This window comes from Parus major, chromosome 2 (assembly GCF_001522545.3).
Source record: "Parus major isolate Abel chromosome 2, Parus_major1.1, whole genome shotgun sequence".
NCBI lineage: Eukaryota > Metazoa > Chordata > Aves > Passeriformes > Paridae > Parus > Parus major.
The window spans coordinates 93,624,813-93,648,528 of NC_031769.1; the positions used below are offsets into that span (position 1 = coordinate 93,624,813).

The 23,716-nt window shown below is 38.4% G+C and overlaps 1 protein-coding gene across 1 annotated transcript in view; it reads right to left on the reverse strand.

Annotated features, from left to right (window-relative positions):
• The window catches only part of ZNF407 (zinc finger protein 407), a 335,252-nt gene that overhangs the window by 305,474 nt on the left and 6,062 nt on the right, over nucleotides 1–23,716 (reverse strand). The window contains exon 2 of the mRNA XM_015618174.3: nucleotides 66–4,889. Within this exon, the coding sequence (XP_015473660.3) occupies nucleotides 66–4,889 (4,824 nt within the window). The remainder of the gene's footprint in view (nucleotides 1–65; nucleotides 4,890–23,716) is intronic.

Sequence of the window (23,716 nt, forward strand, 5' to 3'; positions counted from 1 at the left end):
AATTCCAATGGTGTAATTCAAACTCTGTTTGAAAGAGACCAGTTGCAACAACAGCATTTCCATACCTGTGTGGGTACGGATGTGAGCTAGGAAGGCCATGGAATTGCTACTTCTACACATCTTCCCACAATACTTGCAGACATTGCCTTGGTTCTCTTCCCTCTCCCTGTTTATCTGCTCAGTATCTTCAACAATGTATTTATTGACTTCACGAAGCAGCTCTTCATGCTGCTCTTTGATGTGGAGAAACAAGCTCTGCTCTGAGTCAAAGGGCTCCGTGCACTTCAAACACTTAAAGGTTGCGCCTCCTTCGGGCAGCTCCTCCACACTCGCCTGCTCATTTCGCATGTGCCCAGCACTGGCCAAGTGCTGGTGAAGGTTGCTTTCTGTGTAAAATGATTTTCCACAGAGTAAGCAATGAAAATGCTTTTCTTTTGAAGGATGTTTCATGGCTATGTGAACATTTAGTCCGCTCAAACCATCTGCTAGAAAACCACAGTCATCGCAGCGAATACGTGTCGATTCCCCAAGGGAAATTCCTTCTGACTTTTTCTTTTTCCCAACACTTGTTGAAGTGTCTGCTTTCACTGTGAGCTCACTAGTTTTCACTGCTCCTGACATCTGCCCTTCTGCAGAATGGTCAGTGGCCTCTGCATCTTGATGACTTTTTAACCTCACTATAGAAGAATCAAACTTGCCAACATTTTGCATTGCCTTTCCATTATCATCAGCACTGATAACTGTTCCTAAAGCCTCATTACTACTTTCTTGTGTGCCCTCAGCTGTTGAGCCATCTGCCTCCCAAACATTGTTATTTATAGTTACTTCAGCTTCATGTTGTGCTTCCATAAGGGCTTTTTCCTCCCCAGTAGGATACTCTCTGAAACTTCTGTTACCATCTAAACTACGTCTATTTTGTACTGCTTCTCCAGTATTTCCAGCAAAATTTGATTGCTCTACTGCACTACTTGTTTCAGGAAGACTTAGCATAAGTGGGTTATTTTTCTTCAGTGATTTTTTTTTGAGACTGTCTTTGTCTCTACACTCTGCTTCTGGGTTTTCCCTATTTTCTTCCAAGCTCTCCACACCTTTTTCTGAATTGAAGTTTGTGGTGCTTGATCTATTTTGATTTTCTGCAGCGCAATCATCATCTGAATTGAGCAGCTCCTGCCCATGCTTATTTTTCTGCAGCTCACAAGTACCTGTTACTTTAACTGATACTTCCTTGACAAGTTCAACAACTTTATCTTTCTGAGGAGTTTGCTGAAATCCTTCACGAAAAGGGTTTTCTCCTCCATTTTTAGACTCCTTATCAAGTTCATCTCCTACTGCATTTTGGGAACTGACATCTTTAGAGATTCCTGGAGATGTATTTTCATTTAAGGCAGTAGACTCAGTAAAGCTTTTATTCATATCATTACCTTCTGATGCATCATTGGCACGCTTTGTTTCATCTAAAACAGTTTTTGATTCTCCTGCACTGCGATGGTGCTCCTCTTGAGGCAAAACACTGCCTTCTTTAGTGATATGTGCTGCATTTGCTTCCTCCGCAGAAGAATGAATGTAAGATTCTCTTCTAATTTTATGTTTCTCTGTTGCTGCATGCCTTATCATCTCCCTGCGAGTAACAGCATAGTAGTCACAAGCCATGCAGTAGAACTCAAATTGTTTTGTATGCTTTCGCTTCACATGCAGCTCTAAAGAAGCAGCAGAATGAGCAATGAAGCTGCAGTGTACACACTTGTTGTCATTTGCACCCATAGCTCTTCTCTGGAAGCTTGGGTCACAGTCTTGAGCAAACCTTGCTGGTTCCAGTAACACACGTTGGTTTATATTCAGTGGATTCCTACCAGGCTGCAAATCCGGCAGCCTACTGGCATTTGCAGCTTTTAACTCAGCATCTCCTCGCTCAGCTTCCTGATTGTCTAAGACAGAATTTTCCACATCTGATGACTGGCCACCATCCTCAATATGTTCAGGCAAGGCAGCCATGGGGCTATTAATCTTTTTGCTTATGGATTCAAAATTACCTCCTTCAGGGCTAACGATGATCTCCGAGTTCTGTTTTCCACATCCTTCTATTTCAACTCGGCTTTTGTGTTTTTTGGTTGCACAGTGACGTTCCATATCTCCTTTGGTGACAGTGTAGTAATTGCAAACCTTACACAAATAGCTGTACTGATGACTGTGTTTTCGCCTGATGTGAACAGTCAAATTTGTAACACTGGAGGCCAAAAGGCCACAATGGGTACATGTCCTAGAAACAGTACCTTTAAGTTTCCCTCCTCTGGATGCATCAGCTAAAACCAACTCATTTTCACCAATCCTTTGCTCAGATGGAACAAACTCCTTATTTCTCGATATGTTTTCCACAGAAGATGATGAAACCTGTATAATTTCTTTATCCAATTCTGTATTTCCACTCCCAGAAATGGAAGTATCCACCACTGATTTAATGCCACCAACACCAACGCAAACCTTTACAATACATTCTTCAAAACGTAATCCAATGTTGTTTTTCCTGGCATTTTCAAGATGCTTGCTTCTTTTGATATGTTTCTCCATTCCTTCCTTACTCAGGGAGTAGAGATTGCATGCTTTGCAAAGGAAGTGATACTCTTGTGCATGTCGGAGTTTTATGTGCCTTGTAAGAACTGTGGAAGATCTTGTCTTATAAAAACACTTTTTACATTGAAATTTAGTTTTATTCAGAACAGAATGCTTTAGTTCATTTCTATGATTTATGAAGGAAGAGTCTGGACCTTTTGTTTGCATTGACACTTCCACTTCCTTTGTAAGTCTTTGGCTATTGCTCGATACTGAGTCACTGGAAGGTACCACTTGCAAGGTCTGATCACTGTTAGTCAATGTAGTAGCTTGCTGAAATAATGAACCACCGTGTTTCTCATTTTTTTGATGATTTATAAGCTCTTCTTCAAATTGAAAAAAAAGAATGCAAGCTGGACAACTATGGGACATATTATGAACTTCACTCATATGGCTTTGAAGGCTGACCACGTTCAAGCTGGTAAATGAACAGAGTTGACAATTAAAGCTACAATCACCCATCTGGTGCTCACTGTCATGACAGTGTTGCTTCATGTCTTCCCTGACTCCAGAGGAATCACTACACATCTGACAATGAAACTGGGTCCTTTTTGTATGAAGTTTTGCAACATGAGTTTCCAAACTTTCTCTGTCATGAAAAACATGACCACAATCCAAGCAAGTATGAAGAGCACCATCATCAGCAGTAAGTTTAACTTCAGAATCTTTAGCATCTGCAATGCTAGAAGGGGTATTTGGCCTATATTCAGAAAGATCTTGTATTTCTGCAGCAGTATTACAATTACTTTTAGCATCTGTTTCTAGTTCTGTATGTGACACAGGGTTTGATTCATCATGTGTAAGCTGTGTGCTGGAGTCAGGCTTCACATGTACCTTCTGAGTTTCAGATTTGGGTCTCTTACTATTCCCTAACAAGCTGTACCTTCTTTTAACCTGCCTTTTTAATCTAGAAGACCTACTCTGTCCAAATGAAGACCTTAACAAGAAAACATTTCTTTTGTGTTTCATTTTGTCAAATCTCCTTGTCCTGTGTAAACTGTTAAGCAGCTTTTTGGTAATTGGAAGCGATTTTGTTTTCTGCAAGATATTTTCAGATGGTCCCGGTATTTCTAGTTTTTCAGTATGAACTTTATCATTTCCTTCCGGACCAGAAGAAAGCAATGTTTCTTCTGTCACAGTATCCATTTTTTCAGTGGGAGTATTTGAAGATGGTATCATTTCAACAAGTTCACTGCAATCCTTTTGTTTAGACAAGCTTAATTTTGAGCCTTTCAGTGCACTGCAAACACTTAATTCTTTTGCATCAGCAGTTCTTGCCCTTAATTTATTGGTCCCAGGTTTTACCCTGACATTCCTCTCTTTGGTTGCATTAGATTGTTGGTTTCTAAAGGATTTTTTTGTCAATATCTGTACAAATCCTCCCCGTGCAGCAAGGTTTTGGCGTCGAAGGTGAGTCTTGCCAAGGAGATGAGAATTTAGGAGACTCTCTTCAGCACTCTGGAAACCACAAAGATCACAAGAAAATATCTTGGATTTCTCACGATCTCGCTTAACACGCATATGCGATGTTGAACTACACTCACCTATGCAACTACAGTGAGGGTGTATTTGCTCTTTGGATGGTTTAGAGAAGCTTTCTTGTTTATGTTTTTCCTTATCAGAGCAGGAAGGTAAACACTGATCACTCATTTTGTCTTTAGGGTCTTTATCTATGTTTCCAACTGTACAGACAACACTGCTTTCTTCTGAAGAATATAATTTATCAGGAACAGCAGCTGACACCTCTTGTGAATGTTTATTTTCCTTGGGAATTTTCAATATGGCATCAGCAGCTGCACATCTGAAATCATAACGTAGGCACAGGATATCTGAATTAAATATGTCACTATCAGGACAACTGGTGACTCCTTCCTGCTTTACAGCTCCAGCTACCATACCACATGCTTCTCCAGCTAAAACTTTTTGCAATTTCCTTCCACTATCTTTCATGTCATCTGAACAACTCTGCTTTCTTTTCCTGGAGATATTTTCACGTTTCCTTGCTTCAACAACATCCAGGTTTGGTGATTCTGACAGTGCTGTTTTGCTTGTGCCATTCTCTTTCTCTTTCTTTTCAAGGTTCCTGAACACTTCGTCTGATGTAGGCCTTGTTTTCTGCTGAGATGAAGAGTCACATCCAGAGTTTTCTCCTGCTGCGTTTCTTGGGGATTCTTCTGCCAACTCAACTTGTAAATTCTCATCAACATCATCTCTCTTCTTATTCTCCTCCACATCCATTCTTAACAGTGATATTACCAATTGTAGATCATTTGGTTTAGCACCTACAAAACCAAAGAGTTATTATTAGTTTTTTATGCAAACTTAAAGGTTTAAGAATCAAATTTTTAAACCCCTATGCAATATAGAAAATTAAAATCATGGAAGAAAGAAATACACAATGAAAGATATGAGGTGAGTTTCATTACGGTATCTAAACCCCCTTCTAGTTACAGAGCTCTCACTGTAATGAGCGCCAAGTGAGCAAACACTTAGATCCCATAGTTTTTATGTAATCAAGTCATCTTCTACATGCTTTAAACATGGGCAGACAAATGTGACCTTTGCTTCTGGAAGTATATTTACGACACAAAATACTAGCAGCTTTCAAGGAACTGGTCATGGAATATTTAATTTTTCCACCAAATTTCAAAGTTCCCAGGAGAAATAATCATGACTGCCACAACAAGCAAAACAAAATCAACATAAATGTTAAATATTTTAAGTATGCAGCTTGCCTTCCTTCTTCTGCTTAGATTACCTACTAAAGAGGGAAAACACATATAGAACTACGTTCTAAAAGAATTTGCTGCAAGTATAGCTCCCCATCATTCCTAAAATATCTTCTAAAACACTGTTTCCCAACTGGGGAGGAGGGAGGAGAAACAAAAAGTCATGAAATAACAGTGCAGAGAAGGGTAGGACCTTTGAGACCCAGCACAAACTCTAACCATTGAAATCCAGTTACCAAAAGCTTTTGCTCAACTGCCCAGTGTGACCCTCCTGCTCCCAAGAAGATGCTTCCACTAGAAAACTGATGCTACCAACACAGTTTATAAGAGGGATGTGAAATAAAATCCTGACATTTATTACATTTTCATTTTGATATGAAGCGACTGAGAATTGAAAATGCATTTCATTTTAACAGATGATTAAATACTAAATGTTTATCTATGTGCTTTACACTATGATTTAAACATCAATTTGCTGCAGATCCAAGTATTCAGTTTTTTGTTCAGTTACCCATTGAATGAGGCCATGACCACAATTGTAAGTACTTCCTGACAAGATTAAGTAATTGCAATGTTGATACAGATAACATAGGGTACAAAAAACTATTCAAGTACATGGTAAAAAAAAATAATTATGCTTAATTTTGAGGACAAAGTAGGAAAGTATAAAACTGAGAAAATAAATTCAAATCAGTTGGACTTTTTACCCATGGAAGTAAAAAAGTGTTTTTCTGCTTAAGAATAATTTATGGAAGTCCCCTAAGGAGTTGAGTGCACATTAGTTGCATATATTGAACAGTTCTTCAACTGTAGGTCTCTCATTGAACTGAAGCACTGACCAAACCTATACCAAGCTAGTTATACCTAAATAACAAGAGAATAACCACCTCTAGATCACAACAGCCCTCTGGAGGATCATGATATAGTCCCCTAAACGTAGCTTTCTGATTCTTATGAACAACTATTTTTCTTTGTTCACAAAACCACAATGGAAACTTATCACAATTAGTCAGAAGGAAAACAGAGCTTTATTTTCAGCTGAAATAAGTCAGCACATTGTTAGTAAGCTCAAAACCACTCCAGCAGTTAATAGCAGAACCAGATGAAGTGCAAGCTTACCCAGAAAAGGTAATGAGCACTGTTTAGGATACAGAAAAAATATCAGATGAAAATTATGTGGTTTAACTGAAGTACAGCTTTATTTATATATTGCAAAATATCAATTACTTCAGTGACAAGTGTCACAAGTTCATCCTTAAACAACTTTGCCTTGCTGCAACTTCACAGCAGGTTCCAAGCCCACCACCAAGACCTGATCACTCTTCCCTTGTATGGCCTGGGGAAGAGCAGCAGTTTTTCCTTTGCTGTACAAGACAATTAGCAATCGCAAACCAATTCTCCATCTTCTTTATCGGATATTTTCCTCTCAGACCATAAGATTTATCAGAAAACTTGTCCAGCAGTGAACTAATACTGGCATTGAACATTTCCACTATCAAAAGCTGTATCTGGATAATTAGAGGTTTCTCCATCAACAAAAAGTGGCCTTTTCTGCCACTCCTCTGGAAACTCAGCTCATCTCCACTGGCCACTTGCACACCTAAAAAAGATGGTTGATTATTTGCACACAATCTCTACAGGTTTATCCTCATTTCTCAGCATTTGTTCAGTAACTCTTCAATAGAAGTTCATCCTGCTCTGTGCTCAGACCAGAATCCCAGTTCTGGTGTCCAATCTGATCTCCCAGTCAACTGCACCAATTATGTATTTCTCTAGCACTCAAGAAAAAAAAAAATGTATTTCCTCTATTTTATCTTTGTAAGCTGTTTGTAGTAAGAACTACAAACTAGCTGCTAGAAAGATGCAATACAAATCTCATAGGTGCTGCCAATAACCTCAATATGAAATTAAAATAATCACATATGTAATACAAATATGCTAAGATGCCTTACACTGCAGACTTCTTGCCTAATTCCTTATCTCTGCCTTCATTTCATGACAAACTTTTAGCATGCAGACTGGGACTGCACTCTGTTCCATTTACAGGCAGTTCTAATGAAGTCAAGAGCCTCACATCTACCCCCACAACCAGAAAGCATTATCAAGGCAATTTCTCTCCAGCTGCACTGCTACCTATGGCACGGTGTGGTAATGATACACCTTTACCAACTTCATCACTACCACACATCTAAGTTTCCAGGAAAACAGTCTACTCCTGCACACCCTTCCCAAAGTTACATTTTCTTCTGTCACACTTCCATATAATCTGTGTCAAAATATCACTACATGGGAATCTGTACCTGCATGAAACCAAAATCTAGAATTCTCTATGAAAGAAAACAACTATGAGGCAGTTGCTGCTGTTTCTCTAAAACTGCCTCTATATTAATCAATCTAAGGAATTAAATAGCCTCCAGTTTATTTTAGCTCCCTCTTAAAGCTGCTTGTAGGACAAAAGCACATCTTCTGATAGACTTAATGGCTACTTGAACTACTTTTTGCTAAGACCACGATCAGTGATTTGCTGAGCTTTGCTCAGTTCTCCACATCTCACAAGATCAGGAACAGTGGACCACAGCACTGGACCACATCTCTGCTTCTTTCCTGCTACAACCTTTGCCCAGATCACACTGCCGTGCCTCTAACACAATTTCAATATAATCTAGCTCAGCTTCTTTGATGGCAGAGTAGTGCCTCACACCCACCAAATGCAGCTGTGGGCTCCTTCCTGCATGGATAAATTGCAGGAATGGCTATCCCTACTCAAAGAAGGCATTCAGCACACCATTAGCTGCCTCTAGACAAAAAGAGCCTGTAGTGCTTCCTCTGCTGTAAGCTTCTCTCACAAAAGCTCCTTCCCAGATTTGCCACAGAGTACTAGGATAATGGTAAAGCACAAGCTTTTCATAAATCTGAGGGGTCCTAATCCTCCGTCTGCCTAAACCAGTTCACTTCTGCCCTCAACAAAGCCACCACACTAATTAAGAGCCATCCTGCAGTTGGTATTGTAATATAGAAGAATCAATGCATTGGAGAAGGCATCAACAGCACTCAAAGTCTGGACAGTCACAGTGACCATATAAGATCAAATGGGTTTCTTTTTGCAAAATTAAATTTGGATCAAGCTTTAGTCTAGCACAGGGATCATCATCACAAGCAAAAAATTAGGATCTGGAGTTTTATTAACCTAATCTAAGAATACACTCTAGATGTAACAAGTAACAAGTCTGAAGGCACGGCACCTTAAGCATATGCTTAGATCTAACTCCTACTTGTTAGTGTGATCAAGTACACCTTTTGATATCAATGTAATGCTGCCAAACTTGTATAGCAGTAGGAATGGGGAGGATCAGCTCTTGAATCACCATATTCATGGACCAACAAGACTAAAATCAGTGCAAGATATAAACTTCCTTGCGTTTCCTGCTACCTTCATCTTTTAAAGCATCATCTAGAGACATTATTACAAGTAACAAGTGCTTAAAGTGCAACAATACATTACCACTTAAAGTATTGCATAAATAAACCAAAATGTATTTATATAGGCTCCAAGACTGCACCAATGATAATGCCAGGAACATCACAGCAGAAAACGGCAGCACAGGATCAATCCCAAGCTAAGCAGACAGCAGTCAAATCCTTGTATTTCCATAGTTTAAAAGCTGGTTCTGTCAAACAGTGCTCTCTTAACATGATATTCGATGTTCAAAATGAAGCTGTTCTAACTCAAAAGTGGGTTGACTTTTTGTAACATAAATCTTTTGTTAATGTTCATATAAATCAAGTATAACTGAACAGATCCTTAAAGGATATGACCAAAAATTAATTTGCCACATTAGCTTCAGGTTAACAAATTCTTCTGCTTGGAGACAGTCATACATTACCTAATGCATTTTAAGGTTCTTTGTAGCACAGTGCTGTTCCTGAGTTTTGGAAAGGAACCTGTTGTGGCCTCACAATTTTTGCCTATAAAAAGCTGAGCTCAGTAGTTCTACTGTAACTACTTAAACATAGTGTTTTTCTTCAATAATTTTCTAAATATCTGAAAGAAGTGAAACATGTTTTTAAGATCTTCAAAAGCAGAGTGTCTGTTACATGCATTACATCTGCACAGGCCAACTATCCAAATCCTTACAGAATGTATAAAACACACATTTTTAAATTGCAAGTGCATAATATGTAGTATTTTGGCCTTATCACATAAACCAATATAACTAAAACTTCTCCCCTTTCATCCACTGGGATTTCCAAATTATCAGAATTGTGGAGTTTTTGTTTCTGTAATTAAATTAATTTAAAAGATATCTCACAATCACAATTCAGCACAATCTCACTATCTGTAAAGTAGAAAATTCATACAAAAAAAAGAGAAAAATAGCACTTCGTGAGCAGCCACCACCGTTTTTTACCTGATAACAACTCTTTTTTATTCTTCATACAAAGCTTTTTTGTATATTGACATAGTGTCTGCTACAGTTCTACACACAAGCATAAGTCATTTGTGGACAGAAGCTGTTTTCTTTGATGAAAATAGAGAACATTGGATTTGAGTGTCCCAATTTTTTACCACCCATCCAAAACAACAGTGTATAATATCTTACTATGCCAAAAGGTAGAGACAGGGCAGTTAAGCTTTCCAGTGTAAGACCTGCACTGCTCTAATCCTCAGATGAAACTTAGAAAGTAGCAATTTTAAATTAAGATCAAAAAGATAAGAAATTTAGTGATGATTGATAAACCTGTAGTAAACTTCAAAGTTCCTTAACTTGATGGTCAATACAATTTTATTTACTTCTCTTTTTGGTTTTATGACAAGAGAAGGGATAGGGATGTGTACAGAAGAACACCAAAAAAAAGTTTATTTACAAGTAATAACTTTTTTTTTTTTTATGCTAATCCAGGCATTAGAATTTCCAGAGCACTTCTCAGTCACAGTACTATTGTCTCCAAGTATTCAATGCCCGATCTGCAGTGTTTGTAAAGGATGTGACATATGGAAAACAGAGTTTCATTTTTTTCCAGTAAAAATTCCCCTTTTCAGATAATTAATTTTTTCAATGAAATAATGGATACAATGAAGCAAAATCATTTTAATGAGCTCCTTAAATAGCCTGTACAAAGCGGCATGTTAACAACTCATGTCAATGTACTACCTCTGTGTCAAATAAGCATCTTCTCAGTGGCTCAGCATCCTTCCTAAATTGAATCCTAAGTCTGTCTTATGGCCTTACAAAGTTACCACACTTCCTTCAGAACAATTAATCCAAGCTAACAGTCTCCTCAATAATGGAATACAGGAGACAATATGGTTGTCAATTCAAAGGGAACAAAGATCACCTATTTTTGAGGAGAATTTGATTATATCCATTACAAACATTTGTTTTCCCTTGCAGCTCAAAAATGGAGGAACTTTGAGCTTTGTGTCATGAGGCTTAAACCTCATAAAGGCACCACTTTCCTAGGACAGCAAAATCTCCACAGGAGATTTCCAAATAAGCTGCAGACTTCCAAGACTAAACACTTTGAAATTTCCATACAGATCTATCCAGAACAGTTCAAGTGACAAAATAAAAAGCCTGCTGATAATCATCCCCTGCGTATCACTGAAAATTGGGAGTTATCTGCACCCATTAATTTCATTTTCTCACAGCCACCATTTTGAAAAAACTGTATTGGCATCTCAGGGAAATGCACCTGCAATACTACCCACATCCCTCTTGCTTCTGCTTCCAAACCACTCCAGAGTCCTTCCAGGTGGGCAGAAACTGGCAACACAAAGGCTCCCTGGTTCATCATCCACTCATTTCAGAAAGAGCCAAATACTGCTAAATGCAACAGGAACCATTGATTAGATCAGCTTTGAAAAGGAAGTCAAAAAAGACACACTGAGATATACACTCATTTCAAGTGCATTCAGAAACAATAGGAATGCATGTGCAGATAGAATCAGAGGAAATGCAGTAGTACCTCCTAGAAATTTTTATATGACCTCCAGATTTTCAGTTTTTGAAAATTTAAGAATTTTAAATTTTGTACATTTTTGTACAAATGTACAAATTTTGTACATTTTGAATTTTAAAATCAAAGAATCCTGACTGTTTCCAGTGCAAGGCATACATGTAACAACAGCAATAGAAACATTCAACAGAAACTTCTGAGGATCCAAAAAAGACTGCATTCATATAGCACTGTGATATTTATGGATGAAAAGCACTTTCTAAGTATTCACAAAACACTTAATTTTATAGAGTTTATCAGATCCAGGAAAGAAATACTATTATCCACATACACTAGTAAGTTCTGTGGTTTGTGGGAATTCTTCAAATGAGATGCTTTTGTGCAAGATACAGTTCTCACCCAGTACACCAAGTAAAACTAAAAAGAAGCAAAAAGTAAAATGCAGTTTGAATCCCTTTCTACTGTTGGCTGTAGTACCCGCTTAAGTACAGTGGACCACACTGGAGTTCATCAGAGAACTACACAGATACTATCGCTGACATATGAAAAAAATACTGGAAGCCTTAAATTTTTCCTGAACTTCGGCAGCAAAAGATAAAAGCAAGTTGTAATTGCTGCTACTTGTAAATTGGCTCTTGGAAATTCTAGCCTAGAAACCTGGTCCTAAAAGCCCTATTTTCTCCTTAAAAAAATCTAAGGAGTACGATTTCCTAGAAGGCTACTCTAGGTGTTTAATATTTGTGAAGACTTCGATAAGTGAGGACCTACTAAATTTCCATTAACCTTTGTTTAAAATTAAATCAAAAAGTCAAAAAAGGATGACTTTCTTGGCCCCTTGCTTAAAACTACCATTTCAAACAAAAAGCAACAAGAGGTCTCTACCATCACAGCCTGGGATGCATTTGTCATCTACTACTACTGTATTTATCACCAGTTAAATTATCAAGAAAATAATGCAGTAATCAGTGTATCTATGGACATGCTTCTCACTCTTGTGAACACATATCCTCATCAGCTGCCTCTTCAAGAAGCTCAGCTGAAAAGAGCTGCATGAATTTTTGGCTGAACAGTTAACAAAGACTTTGGGGTTTTTTTGTGTGATAGGTTAACAAAGTTTCCAGAAAATACAAAGTGTACAAATGCGTCTAAAGAAAAGGAGACATTAATAAAACTAAAAGCATTCTGATGACCCCTGGTGGCCACTTCATACAAGGAAGTAATTGCATTCCATCTGAGAAAAACTGATCAAACAGAAAGGTATTACATCTTCTATTGGTAGGCATATCTAATGAAATGACAGCTGATTTTATTCAATTAGAATATTTATTAGAATGTACATATTTACATGCCTGTATCAAATTACTGTATTACGGTAGACACACAGACACACTCAAAAATTTAACTATTAGAAACAAACCCTGTTTTTCTCTTCAGTGAAATAGAAGTGAGCGTACTGGAAGTATTTCAGCTCAATCCTACAAGACATACAAAATTAACTTTTTTTCAGTTTTGATTTTCCAGTTGGGTTTCTCACATAAAGTTGAGGGTGTTGGGGAGCACGGTGGAAGCAGGGGGCTGCCTCACATCAGGTACACTCAGAAGGGCTGTGTGTAATAGATGATGTCCCAAGTCCCTCCAGCACAGGCAGTTCTCCAGCACACTTTAGCAAAGCAAACAAACCAGCCTTTCCTTCTTTATATCTTTATATTGGACTTCAACCAAAAAGAAGGAATCAATATAAAAAGGGGATAGCTGTACACAGACCTCAGCAATGGAGAGGTTAAACCCTTAATATGCAGAGGAAAAGATGCATGACAAATCACATCTTTTCTCTTTAATGTTTTTCTGTAATACATGCAAGTAATCACGACTGTGCTGCCATGTCCTCTGCAACACAGAGAGGGAATTTTTCCCCCCAATAACTTAGATGATCATGACTGTGACTTAAACCATGCATACCTGTGCGAAGCCTGGCTTCCTCCAGAAGTAACTGTTAACCTGTGTTCAGGTGAACAAACCCAAGCTTCAGATATAGTCACTGCAGAACTTTTAATTCTAGTAGTTTCGTACTCAGACTGTACACAGTGCCGGGGTTACAACTGACCTTTACTCTAATTTCCATCTGTGACACATCTGTCTGTATCAAGAGACAGAAACCAGTATAAGACAGCAATGGCAGGCATACCAATGTGATGGTGGCAATACGAGTCCAAGCGCTGGCAATATGGGATGACACAAATTCATGACTTCTGTGGTGCCAGCCATCAAGTGATACTAGTATGGCATACCATGGAGCCTTCTCCCTTCCCCATCCTCAAGACCTTCACCAGAAGAACTAAGCCATGCAGCTACAAAACCCTCCTTTGCTTCAGCTGAGGATCAAAAAGAGGCTGAAGGTCAAGCCCGCTCCCACTTCTCCCCAGAAAAACACACTCTTGGTCAGCAGGTGGAGAGTGAAGGTGTATGAGAAGGCATTGCTATTCCAGAGAGAGAGGCCAGAGGATGGCAGAGCAGCTTCCACCTCCTCTTGCACCCCATATGATGAAACCACATCTTCCCAGAATGTTAATTCTACGCAGATGGAACCAAAGGAGGGAAGTAATTGAAGACAAGGAACAGCCTCTTGCTGATACCACCATGACTTATAAAATAAACCCCCCATTTACTAGCCCAAAGCATTCACACTTATCAATAGTTTGGCAACAAATAACATTAAGGTTTCAAATGCTGCTGCTCATTTCCCTCCAAGTCTATTTCTTTCAATACAACAAATTTGGTGCTTACCTAAACCAGTCCCTGAAACTCAGCTCTCTCCCAGAACCAGCAGTATGCCTAAGCATGTGCAGAGTGGTAGTACAATTTGTGTGAGGCACACATGTTCAACCACATTTCCAAACAAGGAATCACCTGTCAATTAACATTTTCATCTCTCCCACAGGAGTGGTGGCATGGGGTATAGCAACAGGGAATAGTTGCAGTGGGGACCACTGCCCTAATACCTACAAAAATTATGAAGCCTCACTCTGCTCTAAGAGCTGCACCTTGCATCAAGGTATCTCAAGGCTGCAAAACCCTTTCCCTATTTCGAAGCACACTGCTTAATAGCTACACAAGACTGCAATGCATTTCCTTCAGTTGTTGATTTATCAAAGTAAACTCCTATCTCAAGTCAGCACCACAATATCAAACAGCTGCCTGGGAAGTACAAAAAATGGAGCCCAAGTGTGGGAAGTCTCTCCCTCTCACCAGAGGCCAGCAGCTACACAGAACCACTGCTAACCCCACCATCATCTGGTGTGATCAGGGTGGCACCACAGTCCAACTCTTCCACCACCTAGAAAGATGTGGCTCATCAACCTGGTGGCCCTGGGCATGGCCTTCTGCCCCCCAAGGCCCTCTTGGGCAGGAAATGCAGATGCTGCTGGAACCTGCCGAGACCCAGTTCCTGGGCATCACAGGAGGTTACAGAAAGACCATGCAGTGCTTGTCCAGACAAGGGGACCTCGGGAGTAAGGGCAGAACTGCAACTTAGTTGCAGAGACTCTGTATTTCCTCAATACATTATCACTCTTTCTCTCAGGGATGCTTTAGGAGAGTGTTATTACAAAAATACTACTAATTCCCTGAAAAACACCAAGTTGAAATCAATCCCACAAACTTTCCCAAGATCAATATGTTTTAATGAACACAGAAAACATACACAATAGCAATCCAGGGCAAGTACCCCGAGACCAAGCTAGAGTAATAAATTGCACCTGCTCCAACACTTTCCTGGCAGGAAAAAATTGACATATCACTAAGCAGGCTGTTGCTTAGCTCAAACACCCACAGGATCTGAGGGACCACATGATGGGTGACCTGCATGGTGACTTATCACAGTAAAGCAGAGCCAGGACACAATGCCAGATCTGTCCCCCACAGAAGGGCAGGGTTTTGGCAGCTCACAGTTAACTGAGCAGCCCAACCCACAGAGTCAGTCCCTCTGACTGAGCAATGTGGGCACAGAAAGAGACTGCAGGTCAAAGGGGCTGCTTCCTACAGTGAAGGGTCCTGGTACAGCCTGTTTATCTCTCAGAGGGTAAAAACAATAATTAGTCATCTATTTCAGTCATCAACAGGCATTTTCCTAGTATTCACCCTGGGAAAAACTTTAACAAGTTAACTCTTTTCCTAGCTGTTATCATCAATGGAAAAGTGTCAGCAATGAAAAATTAAACCTTACAGTAAACAGAGCAAAAATGTTGATTTATGTCTTTTACAGGGAAACCTAACATTAAGTGTGCTGTTCCATCATGAATTTTCAAGAAGACTTGAGCATCACCCAAAAGCTACGATTCAGGCTTTCACTTTCTGGTAAATTCAAGGAGTATTTGATAATCAAACACAACTTCAGTTTTGTCAGCTAAGCAGCCTTACTCATTCTAAAGCACCAAATTCTTTTACATGACACAGGAAAGGAATTAACTTCTAACAGTGACCCTGCAATTCCATTATACATGTTAAAATTTTGGAGCAAATGCACCACTTTTCCAGGATTTAATATCTGATATTATTTCCATATACTAAACAATACAGATTTTACTGCACAACAACCCTGTAAAAACAACCCTGTAACAGTACAAATCATAGCAATGTAAAAATGCAAAGGATCTTATTACAACCATTACATTTTTCTCATCAATCTCATTCTGTACTGCGGTGTTAAGGACATCTAAGTATTTTTAGGTATATGTAAAATGGAAAAAAAAAAAATTAATACCCTTTTTAATGAATTCCTCACAAAATTCTCCCTTCTCCCCAAATCAGAGAATTGTTTAGGTTGGGAAAGACCATATTCATCGAGTTGAACTGTTAACCCAGCACTACCAAGTTCACCACTAAACCATGTCAAGTGCCATATCCACACGTCTTTTAAATACCTCCATGGATGCTAAATTCCACCACTTCCATGGGGAGCCTGTTTCAGGGCTTGACAACCCTCTCAATACAGGAATTTTTTGTAAATCCAATCTAAACCTCCCCCAGTGCAACTTGAGGCTATTTCCACTTGTCTTCTCACTTGCTACTTGAGAGAAGAGACCAATCTTCACCTGGCTACAACCTCCTTTCAGGTACATGTAGAGAGTGATAAGATGTTCCCTGAGCCTCCTTTTCTCAGGCTATACAACCCCAGCTCCACATAAGACTTGTGCTCCAAACCCTTCATCAGCTCCATTGCCCTTCTCTGGATACACTCCAGCACCTCAATGTCTTTGTTGATGTGAATGGACCAAATCCAAACACAGGATCTGAGGTGCGGCCTCAGCAGTGCCAAGAACAGGGGGACAATCCCTGCCCTGCTCCTGGCTGGCCACACTGTTCCCCATACAGGCCAGGAAGCCATTGGCCTCCTTGGCCACCTGGGCACACACTGGCTCATGTTCAGGCACTGTCAATCAGCACCCCCAGCTCCTTTTCCACCAGCAGCTCTCCAGCCACTCTGCCCCCAGCCTGCAGCTCTGCCCGGGCTTGTTGTGACCCAGGGGCAGGACCCGGCACTCGGCCTTGTTGAACCTCACACCATTGGCCCCAACCCATTGATCCAGCCTGGCCAGATCCCTCTGCAGAGCCTTCCTGCCCTCCAGCAGATCAACACTCCTGGCCAGCTCGGTGCTGTCTGCAAAATGACTGAGAGTGCACTCGATCCTCTTGTCCAGATCATTGGTAAGGATATTAAATAGAACCAGCCCCAGTACCGAGCCCTGGGGAACACCACTTGTGCCCAGCCATCAGCCGGATGTAATTCCATTCACCACCACTCTTTGGGCCTTGCCATGAAGGCAGCTCTTTACCCAGGTATCCTCATGCTACTATCTGTGTTTTAAATTAATCCAATACCTATTAACATCTAAATTCTACTGAATTCAATGGGAATAGGGTGTTTGAAAATCAAGATATATCTCTAGGTGCTTAAAAAGGATTTGTAAAGTAATGCCATATATCCAGATTTCACTATTTTATCTACAAAACTTGTTATTCAGAATTAAATAAAATGACATAAGCCCACTTTTTAATTAAAATTAGTTTATATTTTGAAAACTCAACAATTAATAATTTTTAGTTGCATTAATACTTCACTCTCCAGAATGCTTCAAAAGAAAAATTAAATTATATTAGATGATTTTTAATAACTTATAGATTTTAAAAGTGCCCAGTTATAAATGAAAGGACTACAGAATAAAGATAGCAAATGCACACATTCAATGCTATTAAAAGGCAGACACATACGATCTCATGTATCTTGTGCCATTTGTAAAAAGGTTGTTTTATTATCAGTGTAACTAATCACAATGAAGACATCTCTTACAATCAAAGACATTATAATGAATTTTCTTTACAGCTACAGAGAAATGGGATTTGCTGTTCCATATCAAACTAGAACAGGCTGTATAAATTCTTCTTCATATTTATTATTAAATGTAACTTTTATCTATAAAATCAACCATGAAATATTATAAACTGAAACAACAATTTATATCCATTACTTAATTTAGTTTAAACGGTCTATTCACTAAAGAGAGGGGGGAAAAGGTTACATATGTATTATAACGTGCCCTCCCCTCTCCCCTGTAAGTGTTTCCATTATAAACCACGTAGTTTTTGGAATTTATAACTCAGCTGTAAAAATCCACTTCATATGTAAAAGTTGGTATACTTTTCCTTTTACAAATTAAAAAAAAAAAAATCTGTTTCAGAAGGAAAGCAAGAAAGAACGTGAGAGAAGGGTAAAAACAATTACAGTAAGAATTTTAACTCTTGGCCAGTTAAATCAGTTGGTATGATCTATCTGTTGTAATTCAGACCTATCTTCCCACCCCATCTCCTGAAGAACCATTGGGAGATGGTCAGCTGGCTGCACCAGAGCCTTTGGGTAGATGGGAGCCAGGTACTGGCATCCAGCTGCTGCTGACCTGCCAGGTTCAGGCTCTTATCCTACTGCTATCTCCTGAAGTCAGCTGTACAACTGGGAATTGGACAAATGAAAAATAAGTGAGAACAGCAAAGAGCATTAATATCACCTGTGTCAGGGAAGACACAAGACAAAACACATCAGCACATCTTAAAAAACGACAAATAGACAAAACAGGCTGTAAAAAAAAACAGTCCTCACAATTAAAAGATATAAGACTTGAGAATTCAGGAACTGGAGACTGGACAACATACAGTGCAATGAAAACTGAACAGAAAAATAAGGGCAGATAAAAACCATCAGAAGTTCACACAAGGATAAAAAGGGTCTTATTTAAGACAATGTGGAAAACAATTCATAAATAATATGGCAAATAATATGGCAGATTCCAAAATGAAGCATGAAATAAAGCAACAAGAGACAAGCAACCTATGACCTTAAGGTGCAAGCTACAACCTACACTATTTCCTGCTAGCAATATCCTATTTTCAGCTTTTTCCTGAAGAGCAAAAAGTGAAATTTACCTTTATTTTCAGAGTCCCCATTTTGCAGTCTGAAAGGAATAGAAAGAAGCAGCAAAGGAGTAAAACCTTGTATTGGTTCTCATAGTGCAGCTGGTGAGTTGGATGAGCTGGCAGGAGCAACAACCAAGCTACACCAGGTAGATGCCTGCAGACACTGCCTCAGGGGCACCAGGGAAATCTGGCAAAGATCTGAAGTCCAGAGATGCTCCCATGTGCCCCAGGTGATGCTGCACTCTTGCTTAGAGGAAACCACCAAAGCCATGTATTCAAACGTAGCCTTTATTTAATCTTCAGCTAAGTTTATTAATCAGAAAAGTCTCTCTCTCTTGGCAATTCTTTAACTACAGCCCATGAAGACTATGTATATATATTTCAACCAATTCCCACAACAATATAAATAAGTAACATTTGTGATTCAGGCTTTTTTTTTTTTTTTTTTTAATAATCTTCATGGGAAGATCTTTTACTGGACTAGATTCATCTGGCATAGACAGACAGCAGAGGATATTTCTAAAATATGCATTAAAACTCAAACACAGTAGGAAAATCACCTACACAGCCTCCACTCAAAACACACACTCAAAAAAGGTACATTAGCAAAAAGAACTATTAAGTATGAATTTTAAGGATCTATTAGACATTGATATCATTTGTTATTTTGATATAGCTTGATTTGCAATAGAGACGATGAGCAACAAGAGAAAGAATGAGAAGATTTATGCTCTAAGGCAAACATATCCTTAAAACAACCAGACTCAAAGAGCAAAGGCTGCAAATGTAAAATCAGTTACTAGTTTACAGAATTTGTATCAGATCATCAACAGGAAAAAAGAACCAAGCAACAAGGATCCTCTAAGGGATTGGATGGTCCCATGACACAAAAATCTCCACTCAATTCCCAAAGTTCATCAGTCCAAAATCACTCATCTCTGTATCTACCTGGTATGTTAGCCACTACTGTACGGCTCAATGTCAAGATTGAAAATTTCTGGATCAGAAAGTGAGACCTGGAATTTTAGGTACTGATATCCCACATCTAGTTCAGAGAGGGAAAAAAACAATATAGTTCCTTCTCAATCAGCATGAGACAGCCCCTAAGCTAGAGGAAAACAGCAAGTAAAAGTCCTAAGCCCAGAAAACAAGAGCTGCTAAATCTGGCAACCTGGAGAAAAGACACTGACTCTGGAGATCTGTTACCATATCATTTACTACTCACAAACCTGAGAAGTCTCATTCTTGTACCTAGGGCACACCTGCAGTGCGAGCACCCCAAACCAGGCACCCAAGAAAAGCCTCCTACTCCTCCAAACTTACTGCAGCTGCTCCATAACTTGGTGTCCACCAGTCCCAAAAAGAGAGCTTGTTCAGGCCCGCACATCTCATGCAGGGACTAGGAATCTTTTATGAAGAGTCACTAAGAACCACATTCACTCTAGGAACAGTTTTATACTTCATGTCAAAAAATGCAGCACAGACTATGAGATTATTTCATTTGAATTCATGGTATCTGTCATAATTTATGATCAAAATGTATCCATTACAAAAATATATATTGAACAAACAGGAGAAAATATTAATTATTTGTTCTACCTGGCAGCTCTTATTTAGTGGAAGGTCACCAAAAATCATTAGGAGTTCTTTCAAAAACTATTCAAACAAACTTTTCTAGAAGCAAAATCTCAACAATATGGTTTTTAAGAATAAAGCATATTTTATAAAGTACTAGAATTTGGGAGCATACTAGTTCTCAAAATGTGCCTTTAAATTTGGAATGACTGGCATAACTGTGTTAGTCACTTATTTTAGCATTGTTTTATCCAGTCAGCTCATTAAATCATTAAAAATATACATGACTGAGCTTCAGTTTGACCTGCAGTGACTCCTATATGTACTCTCAAAATTAACACAAGCACTGAATGCTCCTAATCTTCAACTTGTAATAACTGATCAAAGAATACTGCCCTGTAATTCACTACAAGCTAAAATCATAGCACTGAACTGTGCATTTTCAAACAAGTGGTTTATAACTCTAGATTTAAAATGCAAAGTTTCCATTATATTTAATAATTAAAATGCATGCTGTGTTATGGTTACATTTGGTGACTGGATTAGTAGTACCCCAACTGAGTTAAACAATGCCTTTTTCCTATTAGAGTTCATATTACCATATTGTCTATTTGTTTAAGAAAAGGAAGAAAAAAAGCACAGCAAGGAAGAAGGAATAAAAAAGAAATATGAATATCAAACACACTGAAAGACAGTGAGGACCAAGACAGCAAAAAGACCTGGTATCAGCAAAATATACAGTAGCTGAAAGCAGAAAAGCTGAAATATCTGTGAATTTAAAGTACGAAAACTTTTAATAAAAAGAATATTCTCCCTTTGTCAATAAGGGTTCTCATTCAAAGTAAAGGAAATAAAGCTTAGTTTGTTTTCCTAGATGCAGTTGCTACAAATTGAGGGAATACAGACATCACTGTCAAAGAGCAGATTCTTTCAGGCTGTCAACTTCTTAATCAGGGTCTGACTTCACTGGAAAGTGTGAAATTATGTAATTATTTATGCTTTGCAATTCTAACGGTTTAAACAAATCCAGCACTATGAACATCATCTTTTATAATGCAAAATTCCTACTGCGATTTTGTTTTAGGGAATATATCTTTTTTTTTTTTTCCCCTGTGCTTTAGGTGGTTTATTCAAACAAAATTTAAATATTATGTGAAGTATTTCTTTTCTCCCAAAACAGATCCCATTGAGCTTAGAAGAATAATTTACAAGAATGAAAGAAAATTGAAAAATAAAGTAAAACTGAAATCATGGCCACAGTGACATCAGCTGACATTTTTTCAGTACTGTCAGTTATATTGCTACACAAAACTCTCTAATGGCAAGACTAAAGACCTTTGAGTACTTACAACAAATGTATAAATAAAATATTATTTGACGCCATAAAAATACATACTCCTTACTTTCCTGCACTTCCATGCAATATTTAAGTATAAACTTCAGAGATTAACTTTGTTTTCATTTCAAGTATATTTTAATTATCTTGGTACCAACAGCAAATACAAGACAAGCTTGTGTGCCCGAAAGCTCACCCACTTCTCCCTCTGTCGTAGCTGGTGTAATATATTGCCTCTGCCTGTAAGTCACCTCCTCAGAAACCCATCCCCTTATAGGGTAAATACCCTTAGCATACAAAATACAAAAGTACGCATTCACTGAAATAGGTTTATTTAACACTCCCCGTCAAAATATACTTTACTGAAATCAGCAACATCTAAATTCATGATGATGTGAATGAAGAAAAAGAGAAAGCATTACTGCAAGTCAACCTCCACCAGCAAAGTTCAGCATGTTATTTACCTGGAAATGGAACCTGAATAGCCTGACCAGAGCTAGCAAAATGCATTGTCAGGTTTTCACTTGTTCTCTCCAAACAGCACCTTCTGTACCCAATGACCTTTTGCCCAGGAAGGATTCTTGGGTTTTGACAGAAGGAGCTCCTTGTATCTCATCAGACGTCTGCTCCAGAGAAACTGAAGGTCAACGCCAGACCTTTGTCAACTTTCTATTGAGTCTCTTCCTCCCCTTCCCTCCTCAGGTTGCCATCCCTGTTGCAAATTCCTTGGGTGACACAAAGGAAAGGAGACAGGAAACAAAGCCTACATACAACCCTCTGCAGATATAAGAGACACTCACAAAGAAGTCAAAGCAATACTTGTCAAGAATTTCTGAGCTACCGAGATTTAGAATGGCACTCAAATTCACAAGTCTGTATTTTTGACACTTAAAGTCTAATGAGAAACGACTAAAGAAAAGAAAGGGTAGCTTTTTTCATATAATATATCTGCCAAGTTCCCAGTACCAACAAGTAACAACACTGTATCATAAAATCTCAGCTCAAGAACCAACCTGTTTTTGAGGTAGGATTTCAAACAAACAAACAAAAAAATACAGTTTTATGTCTGGTTTTGTATGCAAAAATTATGTAATGGAGAGCTTGTGTCAGGTCCTGATTTTGATCATTTTGACACAAATTGAAAAAATTCTGTTAAACTAAATGGAAACATTCTGATTTATAGTCAGGTAAATAACATCAAATTCTAGTCCCAGGTTTTCTTTCCTTCCTGATTAAATTACATTAATGTACACTCAAAACAAAGCAACTACTGCTATCCCTGTGTTTCTTTTCAGGAGAATAACTTATCTGTTAAAAAATACTACCTGGGCATAAACATGAAGTCATAAGGATTCTCCACATGTCTGCCATCTATCTGAAGCCTTGCAACAGAGGCTTTTAGCAGTATCATAGTGCATAGACATCAACATATCCTAAATGTAGGGCAGAAGTCAACCTGCTTCTTGAGGACCTATAAGCCATAGTTTCTCCCTAAAATACTCTTTATTAACCTGATATGTATATGAGACAGCAAAAATCAAAACACTGTATTCTTATACAGAATGTACCAAAAAAAGGCTCAACAACTAAATATTTTGCCTTCACATCCTTGGTAAAAGGTATGACATAGTATTCATTGCCATTTTATTCCTAATTAGCAGTTTAAGCTTGTTAACAAGAACAGTTCTTTTAAGGTAAACAGGAATTATCTTTCCATTGTATAGGTAAGACCTGTAAATAGGACAGCTGATAAATTCTAAAATGAGAGCAACTAGGAAACTATTCATTAAGGCTTGGGTTATAAATTCAAAACATGAAGCATAACATGCTCAAAGAAGGAGGTTTTATTTTTAAAAGCATTCATTAGGCTCTCATCTTCAAGCCTCAGACTTGTAAATAATTTAAAATGAAAATGCTAACAACAGGCAGGGAAAAAAAACAAATGCAATTCAAATCAGTCCATTGTTGTACCAATAAAACTCAGAACAATAGAAACTAAGTTGGCAGATTTTGAAGACAACATCCAGAAAACATCTTTATGTACTAT